This window comes from Haliotis asinina, chromosome 3 (genome assembly GCF_037392515.1).
Source record: "Haliotis asinina isolate JCU_RB_2024 chromosome 3, JCU_Hal_asi_v2, whole genome shotgun sequence".
Lineage (NCBI taxonomy): Eukaryota > Metazoa > Mollusca > Gastropoda > Lepetellida > Haliotidae > Haliotis > Haliotis asinina.
In genome coordinates this window covers 46,040,177-46,052,989 of record NC_090282.1, presented here as the reverse complement: position 1 = coordinate 46,052,989, position 12,813 = coordinate 46,040,177, and the positions used below count along the sequence as shown (strand labels likewise).

The following is a 12,813-nucleotide window of genomic DNA, read 5'->3' as shown; positions in this document are numbered from 1 at the left end:
CTATTCCACAGGGTAAGTACCTAGTATCAACCGGTATCAATATTATAACATTTGATCATCATGGCTCAAAGGAAGTTAATTGAAGTTCAAAGATGGAGAATTATCAAGAAACATTCAACTGGAATGTATTTTTATGCAATTGGACCTCAGATGAACATCCACTACGCTGTCCTCAGTCAGCTGGTCAGAACGTACATGCAGACAAACGAATTCAAAGGTCGGCCTAGGTCTGGACGACTACCAGTGACCCCACAGCTTATTACAATATGGGCGCCGACTTCCGTTTGCGTCATGGGAACTGTGAGGAATCGTGAGACATGCTGATTTGAGAGCAAGGAGAATCATCAGACGTATTATGTTAAGAGATCGTCATTGGAGCATGAATGGTGTGTCCAACGAGGAGGATGGAATTTAAGGACATGACAACATTTGTGCTCCACTTGATCGATCGTCGTAAGTGAGTCTGGAGGCACAGGAATGCCGCTTTTGCGGAGAGAAACATCATGCCAAAGTTAGCTTTAATGATGTGGGGAAACTGTCACGTGATTGCAGATGGACTTGGTGACTATTCAGGGAAGCCTCAATGGCGATCGCTACATCCGGGAAGTACTGACCCAGTTGGTGTTCCTCATTTTGACCTCCATACACTTGGCAGAAGACCTGTGTTTATGGACGACAATGTTAGGCCGCGCCGTTCCAATCCCGTAACAGTGTTTACCCAGAACAACGCCATGAACACTGCCAGTACTGAGCCTCACCTCAATCCAGTATGGCATATCTGGGTCTATACAACAGCCTGATCCTTTTGCCATTACTAATCGTATCCTGAGACATTCAATGGCATTTCCCAATGGAAAATAAATGCTCTTGTGACAGTTCAAGGTCATGGGGACCATACGCCATCATTCTTGTGAGGAAAGAGCCTTTTGTGTATAAAGTCTACATTCTTGTAAGGAAAGAGCCTTTTGTGTATAAAGTCTACATTTTTGTAAGGAAAGAGCCTTTTGTGTATGAAGTCTACATTCTTGTAAGGAAAGAGCCTTTTGTGTATAAAGTCTACATTTTTGTAAGGAAAGAGCCTTTTGTGTATGAAGTCTACATTCTTGTAAGGAAAGAGCCTTTTGTGTATGAAGTCTACTTTCGCATTCAATTCTCAGTGAATTCTATTTATAGTGTTGCTATGTTATAGCCAGAGGTCATTCAGATATCATTTTGTTCTTACATCTAGTCTTACCTTTGGGATAATTCATTGACATGATAACAAATACTGACGATGGTGAAAACTCCCGGGGGTGCTGATTTTTTATATATACATAAACGTGGTGTGGTCATGTATACGCAAAGGTAAATGCAGCTTTGTATGTGTTTAATGGACACTTTAAACGGCATGTTGGAACATGCAGTTAAGTAACTGATTCATCGGATTGAAAGAAATTAAACATTGTCAATACAACGAAACTCAAGGGTTCTTTAACACGCCAACACCATATTCGATTCTCCGAAACACAACAGCCTAGTGCATGTGGACGACAGACGTCTCCTGCAGCTTGTGGCAACTGGGCACTGAGAGTTGTGCATCGGTTCCTAGGGGCTTGGAGCACAACATATCTGCCCTTGGTGTTTTTCTGGGTCTTCCAGAGAGAGGTCTTTCCCATACTCTACCAGTGGCCAGGAACCTGTCCCCCAGAGCGTGAATTACAGAGGGAGACACCCGAAGACAGCTAACAAAACTCCTTATGGATTCACCATCCTGTAACCATGCAATGGCCCTGCTTCTGTCCTGGGCGCTTAGCTGTCTCAGCTGTGGCATGGTGAAAAGTCGTTGATCCTTACAAAGGAAACATTGCTACAAGCTAGCTGGTAAGTCTTCCGTACTCATACACTAGGTTGTTGAGTTTGGGCATTTGAATCAAACATGATGTTGCTGTTTCAACATTGTTTTTACGTTTTTTATAATGTTTCATTATAATGTTTCATTTCACTCAGACTCAATGAAAATTGAATCAGTTGTTCCACTGTATGTTCGAACATGTCGTTTAAAGTGCCCATTAAGCAAACAAACAACCTTGGAGTATAAATGGAGTATAAATCACCGCATTTAACTTTTTGTATGACGACCAAATTGTAGGATATTCCCAGACTTTTTGTTTGTAGTCAATCTATACCAAATTCAGTTGTCTTTAATAAAGTCTTATAACAAGTAATTTATTTGCAGTACTATCGATATATAAGGCAGAGAACCAGTCAGTATTATAAGTTTCACGTGGTTGGAAATAGATATAGGTTTTGCATTGTGGTAATGTAGCTCATTGCTGCCATTGTTTGAAAGACAGATTCAAGACGCGTAGGGGTAACAATGCATCTGAGGGCATCTGCCCTCTCGATACAACGTGTAATCATGGAATCTTTGACATAGTATGTGTGTGCTATATTGTTTATTTATACTCCAAAGTGAAGTTTAAATAGAAGTGGGTAATATCCTAACATTTAATTACAATAAGTAACATCTCTGAATACACAACCGTGGGGATATTGATGTTTTACACATCTAAGCCCGGTATTGATAGGCGCAAAACATTGTATAATTTGGGTAAAACAGGTTCAATTTTTAGCCCTAAGTATCATATCCTAACAGTGTATGTAAAGTTTAAGGAATTGAGTTTTTTTCTGAATAAATTGATACTGGTTACTGACGTCATATTGTGTGTTGGACACGGGTGTGGTTGCATCACTTTCTCTGGCAGTTGATGATGATCTTAACTCCCTCTCGACGTCTCGCTGCTTCGAAGGCGTCAAGAGACTCCTCCAACTTGTATCTGTGAGTAATGAGCTGCTTCACGTCTACCTGGCCACTGGTCACCATGGCCAGAGCTGCAGGGTACCTGGACAGAAGCGTTCAGCGTTCAAGCAAATTGTGATTGAATATCAAGTGATTATTTTCCATAGCAAGGTAACATCACTTATTAAAACCCAAAATATGTTTTGATGCAACAGTTCATTCACTGAAAGAATACAGTAAGTGAGTTTATGCTTACGCCGCACTCAGCAATACTCCACCTTTATGACTGCAATCTGTAAATAATCGAGTCTGGACCAGACACCCCAGTGTTAAACAGCATGAGCAACGATCAGCACAACTGGGAACCAATGACATGTGCCAACCAAGTTAGCGAGACTGACCACCCAATCTCATTATTCGTCTAGTCGCATAGTCGGCTTGTGATACATCGGATATGTAAAACAATCCCATTACATTTCTACACTTACACATTGGCAAACCTGATCATTCCGAATATGTCGATCTCTCTACACTGTGCGTTGATCAGTGGCACCTGTATCTCTGTTGGCCCAAGCCCGACTAGAACAATCCTTCCTCCTGTTGCTGTGGCCTTTGGAAGACAAATATATATGGCAAGGGTAGAGCAGCGCACATATGCATGGTGGAAAAGGCCCTCTAGTCAGTGTTTCAACATATGGTAACACATATACGGCGGTGGTGACCCTCTCGTCAGTGTCTTAACATGTAATAACACATACATATATGTGTGATACTAACACGTACATACACAGCTGTGGTGATTCTGTAGTTAGTGTGTAAATGTATGGTAACACTTAAATACACAGTGGCAGTGATCCTGTAGTTAGTGTTGACACTTACATATATGGCTGTGCTGACGCTTGACGGCGCGCCGCTACACTCAATTGTAACATCAGCAGCACCTCCAAGTAAGTCCTGGATGGCATGTGCTGTTTGTTGTGGGTCTCCCGCCAACACGATGTGATCAGCGCCAACCTTCTTAGCATACTTCAGTCTGTCTTCATTGATATCTACAATAAAGCAGTGCATACAACACGGGGGCGGATCTCCTGACAATCTCCAGCTTCGTGGGAAGTCTTACATCTTATGCCAAATACATTGCTTCACCAAAACTTACGAGCAACATGGATATACCGTAAATCCGAGTTACATGTAAGATGTATTTTAAAACTGACATTGTATTTTGTCGGTTTCATGAAACCAAGGTATGAACCAGTTCAACTCGGCCCCATAATTTGATTTAAAGAAAAAGAGGTCCTTGTTAAATAAAACCAAATGTAAACTTGTATGCAAATCGTACAAAAAATGCCCGGATAAACATATTAAACAATATAAATCGAACACAGGGACTATTTTACGTCACAACAAAACCTATGCTCCAAAGGATTATTGAAAATTTTGAATGATGGTGGGTGTAGTAAACGAGTAACACAACCTGATCTGGGCAAAATTTGTGGAATCTGAAAATATCATAGCACCCACTCAAGCCGGTTTTCGGAGAGATTTTTTAACCATGGATAGTATTTTCGTAATGTCATTATTATTCGACCTTCTCAAAAATGCCAAACAAGAGAGCTGGTTTATGGCATAAAATGCTTATTAATGGAGTCTCAGACAGGTTCCTTGCACTTATTAAAACATGTACAAAGATATTAAATCAACTATACTTCTCAACAACAAGATCTCGTATTTTTTCCCAAGTAACTCTGGTGTGAGACAAGGAAAGAATCTCTCCCCATCGTTGTTCGCCTTTTTATAAATGATCTTGAATCATATTTAGTAAATAGTGGGTGTCAGAGAGTAAAATTGCACTACGTTTCAGATTTCTGTGTAACTCTTTGGCTTCAACTTGTGATGCTATTGTACGCTGATGATACAGTCCTGTTCAGCGATGATCCTTATGATCTTCAAAAATCTCTCAATGCATTTTATGTTACTGTAATGAATGGAAGCTATCTGTCAATTTATCCAAAACTAAAGGCATTGTTTTTGGTAGTGGTCCTGCAAAGTCATCTAAAAGTTAAAACTTTACTATGGTGAGATGCCTCTGGAGGCACTAGACTCCTATTGTTACCTTGGTATTTTCCTTCAACGTAATAGAAGATTTATTCACGCAATAAAGGCACTTGTATCTGCCGGTACAAAGGCCAGGTTTTCTCTTTTGAAAAAATCACGTAATATAAACTTACCACTTGACTGCATTCTTTCAGCTTTCGATGTAATGATTGAACCAATTCTGTTATATGGATGTGAAGTTTGGGAGTTCGAAAACATCAGTTTAATTGAAAGAATACATAATAAAAAAATCTAAAATTTGTGAAGCTTGCTGCAGGTCGTCGAAATTCGATTATATGATATACGAAGAATTTGCTCGATTCCCGATGTATATTAAATTAAACAAAAGACTTTTAAGTTTTTGGTAACAAACACCCTCCAGGCTAAAATTTCATATAACATATATTCTATTATGTTACAAGCTCGCTCTGAAATCAGTTTATTTCCCTGGATTGAGTTTGTAAGAAAGACACTAAATGACTGTGGTATATCTGAAATATTTGAAAACTTTCTCCCCTTTAAGACTGAACAGATCCTCAATGACCAAGTTTTACAGAAATGGTATACCTCCATGATAACGAGTTCAAAATCGTATCTTTATCGTGTTGTAAATAACAATCCAGAATGTGAGAGATATCTATTTCTGCCAAGACACATCTATTTCCCGATTTTAAGATTCAGAGCAAGTAATCATCACCTCTCCAGAGAAGTTGGCCGTTGGGCACATGTTCCTAGAGAATATCGTCTGTGCACTTTATGTAACTCTTATGCAGTGGGAGATGAAATTCATAATCTGTTCAAGTGCGATGCTTTATTACAGTATAGACAAAAATATTTACCTTCGTAGCTGAATTACCATGTGGAAAGTTGTCAAACTGTTCTCCTCTAAAAACAGCGCAATCTTAAAACTCTTGCTGTGTACATTAATGTAATATTTAAGTCTACAAAGATACCTTAACTTTTGGCTCTTTTCCGCTGTTTACCTGCCATCTTGTTTTGTATATATTTATATATATTTATATTTATTTGTATTCTCATGTACCAACGTTGGTGGTGTTTTGAGCATTGATAAATTGAATTGAAATGATTACTTCCCTTTGCTGGCTATTTATCCCATCAGGTGTCTACGCTGGGAAATTGAGCGTACCAATCACAACTCACTTTCGCTTTTAAATTATGTAACCGATTAAACTTGGCAACACAATACCTTGTGCTTTTATAGGGCCTGGATGCAGGTAATGCACGTGCACATTGTGTTTCATGAATGTGGTTGTGTTTACGAAAAATGTCAAAGGTTCGGTTTTATCGAAGTTCGAAAAAGCATCGAAGTTCATAAAAGAGGAATGCTCTGGGACTCAAACTCGAAATAAACTCGAAATAATCAGCCTTTTATCCCTACATCCTCTGTATCGCAGGTAAAAAAATATTCATTAGAAGCTTTGTAACTTCAAGGATAACAAATACCAATTGCGTTTTTAATGGCTTTCATTATAGGCTAGACCAAATTGAATCTTTTGCGACGATACCTTGACATTTTGCTGTAGGTCTCTTGGCAAGCATCGAAAACGTAAACTACCAACAGCACGAAGCTAAACATTTCAAAGCTCAGTGAGGAATTGTTTCTCCTTTAACGAACCTGTAATTATTATCTTCCCAGCTCCTCGTGCACGTGCCGTCAACAGACAATTAAGACCAAGCGGCCCTGCAATAGTATGCGTTGAACATATGTTAGTATACTTCAAGGAAATCATAAAAACATACACGATCAATGCTATTCTGGTACCATCACTTGTGCTCCTTGACTTTGGTAACAACATCGCTATCCCGCCAACCCCGACCGGTATCATGTTTACTTCACAACATTGTTAACAGCATCAAGTATAAAGTGCCTGGCTCTGCTGTTAACAGCATCGCCTACCTATACCACTTGTGACGTTCCTGACGTTGATAATACCGCCCCTACCTGCGGCATTGTCATGCATAGTGTGACGTTGGTAACAACATTGCCTGTCTGTATCATGTAGGTGGCTTTGACCCGTAGCAGCCTTCCCTACCTGTAGCAAATATGCGGCTTGCGCACCTTTAAGAGACACCGTCTACTGTTATCATATGTGTGATTTGGGGTAGGTACCAACTTCGCCCACCCGCACTAACTGTGAGGCTTGACGTTAGTAATAACATTGAATATCTGCATCACGTCTTGGTTTGAGATTGGTAACGACATTGAATACCTGTATCATATGTGTCGATTGACATTGGTAACAACATCGCCTACCTGCTCCACACACGAGAACTGTAGCTCCCAGATTGACGTTGACACGGTTACAAGCGTGGACAGCAACAGCCAGAGGCTGCAACATGGCTCCTTCCTCCATACTCACGTTGTCGGGAAGTCTGAGGTTGTAAAACGTAATATATCAGCACAGCATAGCAGAACAAAGAGCAACAGAACAATATTGCATTACCATTACAGTATCTGGCTATCATATGAAAATTTCAGCCCATTCCCCATAGTCTCTGTGAAGAATGCCACTACAGAGTTCAAGTAACTTACTTGAAGCAGAAATCGGCTGCATGGACGAAGTACCTGGTGAGTGTACCATCATTAGGAGGGGTGGCACAGTACTTTAACTTCCCACACAGGTTGTAACGACCAGTCTTGCACTGAAGGCATGTGCGACACGGGACACCCGGCTCTATGGCCACCCGGTCACCTGTACAGGTAAAGGTAGACCAGTCTCGTACACACCGTCTGATTGCATTAGTTTATGAAACATGATATGTCTATGTTATTATTGGTGATGACACTGTTCTTCAGTTACGTATAACACCTACCAACTTTAAGGGATACGACACCGTCTCCGACTTTGGAAACCACACCACTGGGTTCGTGCCCCATGACCATTGGTCTGGTGACCACAAAGTCGCCAATACGACCGTTCTGCCAGTAGTTGACATCAGAGCCACATATGCCAACATCGTGTATGCAGATCTGCACTTCTGGAAACAAGTTGAATAAACCGGTATTTCAACGATGTTTTGCTATTTGTTTATTACTCTCCAGTACAAACTGATTAAGACTGCCTACAGTGTAATAACTCCCTCAGCTTTCCGCGAGTCAAGCAAGGTCTATTACCAATGTCACATAGATTAGCATTTGACGTCATAACTGTAAATCGTAATGACGTCATACGTCTAACAGTATTATCCTATTGTAATATTGCGGTAAAAATATTACGCTGCAGTGTCTTCCACGGGCGAGTAATAAGACAATGCATGCACGCACTAATGCGTTTGCTTCCTAAACATGAAATACTATCGATATACAAAATATGTCTTTATGTGGGAATGTCCACCAGTCGTACACCACGATAAATAGTCTACCTCCATATCCTGGTTCAGGTATCGGGCGATTTTCCTGGAAATCAAATAAAATCACTTATATTATGCGGTGCAAAATATGTTGATTAATACAACGCAGTAAATACAAAAGCCAATGTTCACAACAATGAACAAACAAAAGGTCTACAAGAGCACGCCAATACAAAACAGTACTTTTTCCCATTGGGAGCAACGTGACAAACACACACACGAAGTCTATGCTGTCAATACACTTGTTTCTACTTGGCTAGGTGTCGTATGCACTGAGCGACCTAAAAACAAATAACGCGGACGCCCGCCCACCCGCACACAAACATATTGATCTATCTATCTATATATACACACACATAAACACAACTACATACAACAACATACATACAACTATGCCAACATTAACACTATAGATATATCAACACCAGGCACAGTTGCTATGACAAACCTACACCCTATAGTTTCACCATCACTACATACTGTAGTCAAAGCCCCACACAATAACCATTTGAACAATATTCACCACAGCCTTGCCAATACTTTACACAGGTATGTGAACAATATACACCATGCCTCCGTGAATACTACACACTAAAACCTTGTCAATGCCACAAACTAAAGCCATGTCAACACTACTCACTAAAACCTTGTCAATACCACAAATTAAAACCATGTCAACACTACACAATGAAGCTATGTCAACACTACACACTAAAGCCATATCAATACTGCACACTACAGCCATGTCAACACTACACCCTAAACCCTTGTCAATACGACAAACTAAAGCTAGGTCAATACTATACACTACAGCCATGTCAACACTACACCCTAAACCCCTGTCAATGCGAGAAACTAAAGCTAGGTCAATACTATACACTAAAGTCATGTCAACACTCCACACTAAACCCTTGTCAATGCGAGAAACTAAAGCTAGGTCAATACTATACACTGAAGTCATGTCAACATTACACACTAAACCCTTGTCAATACCTCACACTAAAGCCATGTCAATACTTCACACTAAAGCCATGTCAATACTACACACTAAACCCACGTCAATACCTCACACTAAAGCCATGTCAATATTACACACTAAAGCCATGTCAATACTACACACTAAACCCACGTCAATACCTCACACTAAAGCCATGTCAGCATTACACACTACAGTCATGTCAACATTACACATTAAAACCATGTCAATACTACACACTAAAACCATGGCCATATGACAGACTAAAGCCATGTTAATGCCACACACTACAGCCATGTCAACACTACTCCCTAAACCCTTGTCAACATTACACACGAGAAACATGTTAACATTACACACTAAAACCATGTCAAAATTACACACTAAAGTCATCTCAATACCACACACTAAAGCCATGTCAATACTACACACTAAAGCCATGTCAATACCTCACACTAAAGCCATGTCGATACTACACACTAAAGCCATGTCAATACTACACACTAAACCCACGTCAATACCTCACACTAAAGCCATGTCAGCATTACACACTACAGTCATGTCAACATTGCACATTAAAACCATGTCAAAACTACACACTAAAGCCATGGTCATATGACAGACTAAAACCATGTTAATGCCACACACTACAGCCATGTCAACACTACTCCCTAAACCCTTGTCAACATTACACACGAGAAACATGTTAACACTACACACTAAAACCATGTCAAAATTACACACTAAAGCCATCTCAATACCACACACTAAAGCCATGTCAATACTACACACTAGAGCCATGTTAACATTACACAATACAGTCATGTCAGTGCTACACACTAGAGCCATGTGGGAGCCATACACAATCACAGCGTGTGCAATACATAAGCACAACGAGCGTCATGCACAATCACAGCTAGTGCCATACACATTCACAAGCACAACAAACGCCATACACAATCGCAGCGCATATCATACACAACCACGGCGAGTGCTATACACAATCGCCGTGAGCGACATACACAAGCACAGCGAGGGCCATACACAACTACAGCGAATATCATACACAACCATTGTGAGCTCCATACACAATCACAGCGAGTGTCACACACAACCACATCGAGTGCCACATGCAAGCTTAGCGAGCGCCATACACAGTCAGAGCAAGTCTGATGCACAGTCACAGCGAGTATTATACACAATCACAGAGCGTGCCGTACACAAGCACAACGAGCACCATACACAATCACAGTGAGTGCCATACACAAGCACATCGAGCGCCAGAAGTAAAAGTTGATTACACAACAGCCTCGTTTCCTGTTTACTGTGTTCCGCCCTGTTGGTAACTTAGTGCAATAGCCAGTCCAGAATCTTAATTCCTTTATCTGTATACATAAATATTAATCAGTATGATTTGATACATCTAAGCACGTGTATATTGCAACTCTTCGCTCCTTCTAATCATAGCAAACACGTGGTACAGCGTGCTCCGTAGAACAGGGAGCTGGAACCTTGAAATCTCAAAACGAAAATCTCTCTGGAAATCTCAAAACGAAGCTGTGCCGCTATAAAAATGTGGTGGTCTGGTACGGCATTGATATTATATTCTCATTTTGCGTTACAGAACTACACTACCCTCTCACATCGAGTGCCATACACAATCACACCGAGTGCCATACACAAGCATAGCGAGTGCCATACACAAGCACAGCAATTATCATACCCAATTACCCAATTACAGAGTGCACCATACACATTCACAGCGAATCACATATACAAGCATAGCGAGCGCCAAGCACAAGCACCATACACAATCACAGCAAGTATGATACACAATCACAGCAAGTGCCATACACAATCACAGTGAGTGCCATACACAAACTTAGCGAGCGTCATGCACGAGCACAACGATTGTCATAAACACTCACAGCGAGTGCCATGCACAATCACAGCGAGTATCATACACAATCACAGTGAGTGCCATGCACAATCACAGCGAGTACCATACACACTCACAGTGAGTGCCATGCACAATCACAGCGAGTATCATACACACTCACAGCGAGTGCCATGCACAATCACAGCGAGTATCATACACAATCACAGTGAGTGCCATGCACAATCACAGCGAGTATCATACACACTCACAGCGAGCGCCATGCACAATCACAGCGAGTATCATACACACTCACAGTGAGTGCCATGCACAAGCACAACAATTATCATATACAATCAACAGTGTATTTCATGCACATTCACAGCACGTGCCATACACAAGCACAACGAGTGCCATACACATGCATAGCGGGTCCCATACTCAAACACAGTGTGTGCCATACACAAGCACAATGATTATCATACATAATCACAGCAAGTATCATACACACTCACAGCGAGTGCCATACACAAGCATAGCGAGCGCTATGCACAAACAATGCATACACAACGCCATACACAAGTGCAGTGCGTATCATACACAAGCACAACACTTATCATACACAATCACAGCAGGTACCATGCGTATTCACAGCGTGTGCCATGCACAATGACAGCGAGGGTCAATCACAGTCTCAATGAATACTGCACAATCATGACGAGTACCACAAATAATTACACATATGCTAACTTCTCACCGGTGAAGACAAATACAATCGTGACATTGCATATTTCGCATATGAATGTACATTTAGGAGTGTGGTATATATAGCTATTTAGGTAGACAACATATACATTCATGACATTCACTTCGAAAGTGAAGACTGACTCAAACAACGATTGTAATTTAGTAATACATGTTAAAACTAAACTATGTATTACAACAAAAGTCACACATGGTGTTCATGTATGGTCTTGCCGCTCTGGGCGTATGACTCCGATAAACATGGTGGAAAACCCTATATAATTCCTGACATTTGTAAAACCTCGACACCTTCCCAATAGAACACATGAAAGAAACTTTCACAAACATTAAGGGTTACATACCAGTCGTAGATCTTGCTTGCTGTAGAGGACCAGAGATAGATTTTCACCAGCCATACTGAAATATTGAGGTCAGTGTCAAAGGTCTCTGCACGTTTGGTATGTCTCAGAACATCTAGTTGTAACATACCGATGGTGATATGCAAACTGGAGTTCACTGTCAGAATACCCTAAATAATTGAATAGAACCAAGCCATGTGCCCATGGAAATATTTTGTCACCTAATGTCCCCAGAACAGCGGAAGTCTGTGGTTCATTTTCAAGGTTCACTATGTTCACTCCCAAAAGACAGACCTCCCATAAGACAGACACAGTGAGTACACTAAGTGGCTGAGCCATGCTGTCAATCCTGTTTCATTAATGAGCTGACCCAGAGTCACTGCAGACTACAGAAACAACGCACCCAGCGTTAAGTTTAAAAGTGTTATAGAATCTAGTACCCTGAGATGATACATCTAAATCAGAGTGATATCTCTTTGTAAACGAATCACAAGACTATTTTTACCTCTTGCTTTATCCATTCCACATTATCACCAAACAGGTGAATAAACATGTTATTATTTCCAGTCTGAACTATAACATCAAGCATTCATGAGATCCACTTATTATTACC

General features: G+C 40.7%; 1 protein-coding gene across 1 annotated transcript; it reads right to left on the bottom strand.

The window, feature by feature from the left end:
• Positions 1-2,418: 2,418 nt before the first annotated feature.
• Positions 2,419-12,280, bottom strand: LOC137276884 (sorbitol dehydrogenase-like). Its single transcript, XM_067808532.1, has 9 exons — positions 12,204-12,280; positions 8,258-8,291; positions 7,709-7,873; positions 7,428-7,587; positions 7,149-7,267; positions 6,510-6,575; positions 3,659-3,828; positions 3,268-3,389; positions 2,419-2,882 (listed from the first exon to the last, which is right to left on the bottom strand). The coding sequence occupies exons 1-9, from the start codon at positions 12,255-12,257 to the stop codon at positions 2,729-2,731; spliced, it is 1,044 nt and encodes a 347-aa protein (XP_067664633.1). The 5' UTR covers positions 12,258-12,280; the 3' UTR covers positions 2,419-2,728.
• Positions 12,281-12,813: the final 533 nt, after the last annotated feature.

Bases quoted from the DNA above. Each gene is read 5' to 3' on its own strand.
- LOC137276884 (XM_067808532.1), bottom strand. From the start codon at position 12,257: ATGGCTGGTGAAAATCTATCTCTGGTCCTCTACAGCAAGCAAGATCTA. The intron at 8,292-12,203 runs GTATGTAACCCT...TTTGATTTCCAG, and splicing joins GCAAGCAAGATCTACGACTG to GAAAATCGCCCGATACCTGA. The intron at 2,883-3,267 runs GTAAGTGTAGAA...GCTTCTGTCCAG, and splicing joins ATGATCAGGTTTGCCAATGT to GTACCCTGCAGCTCTGGCCA.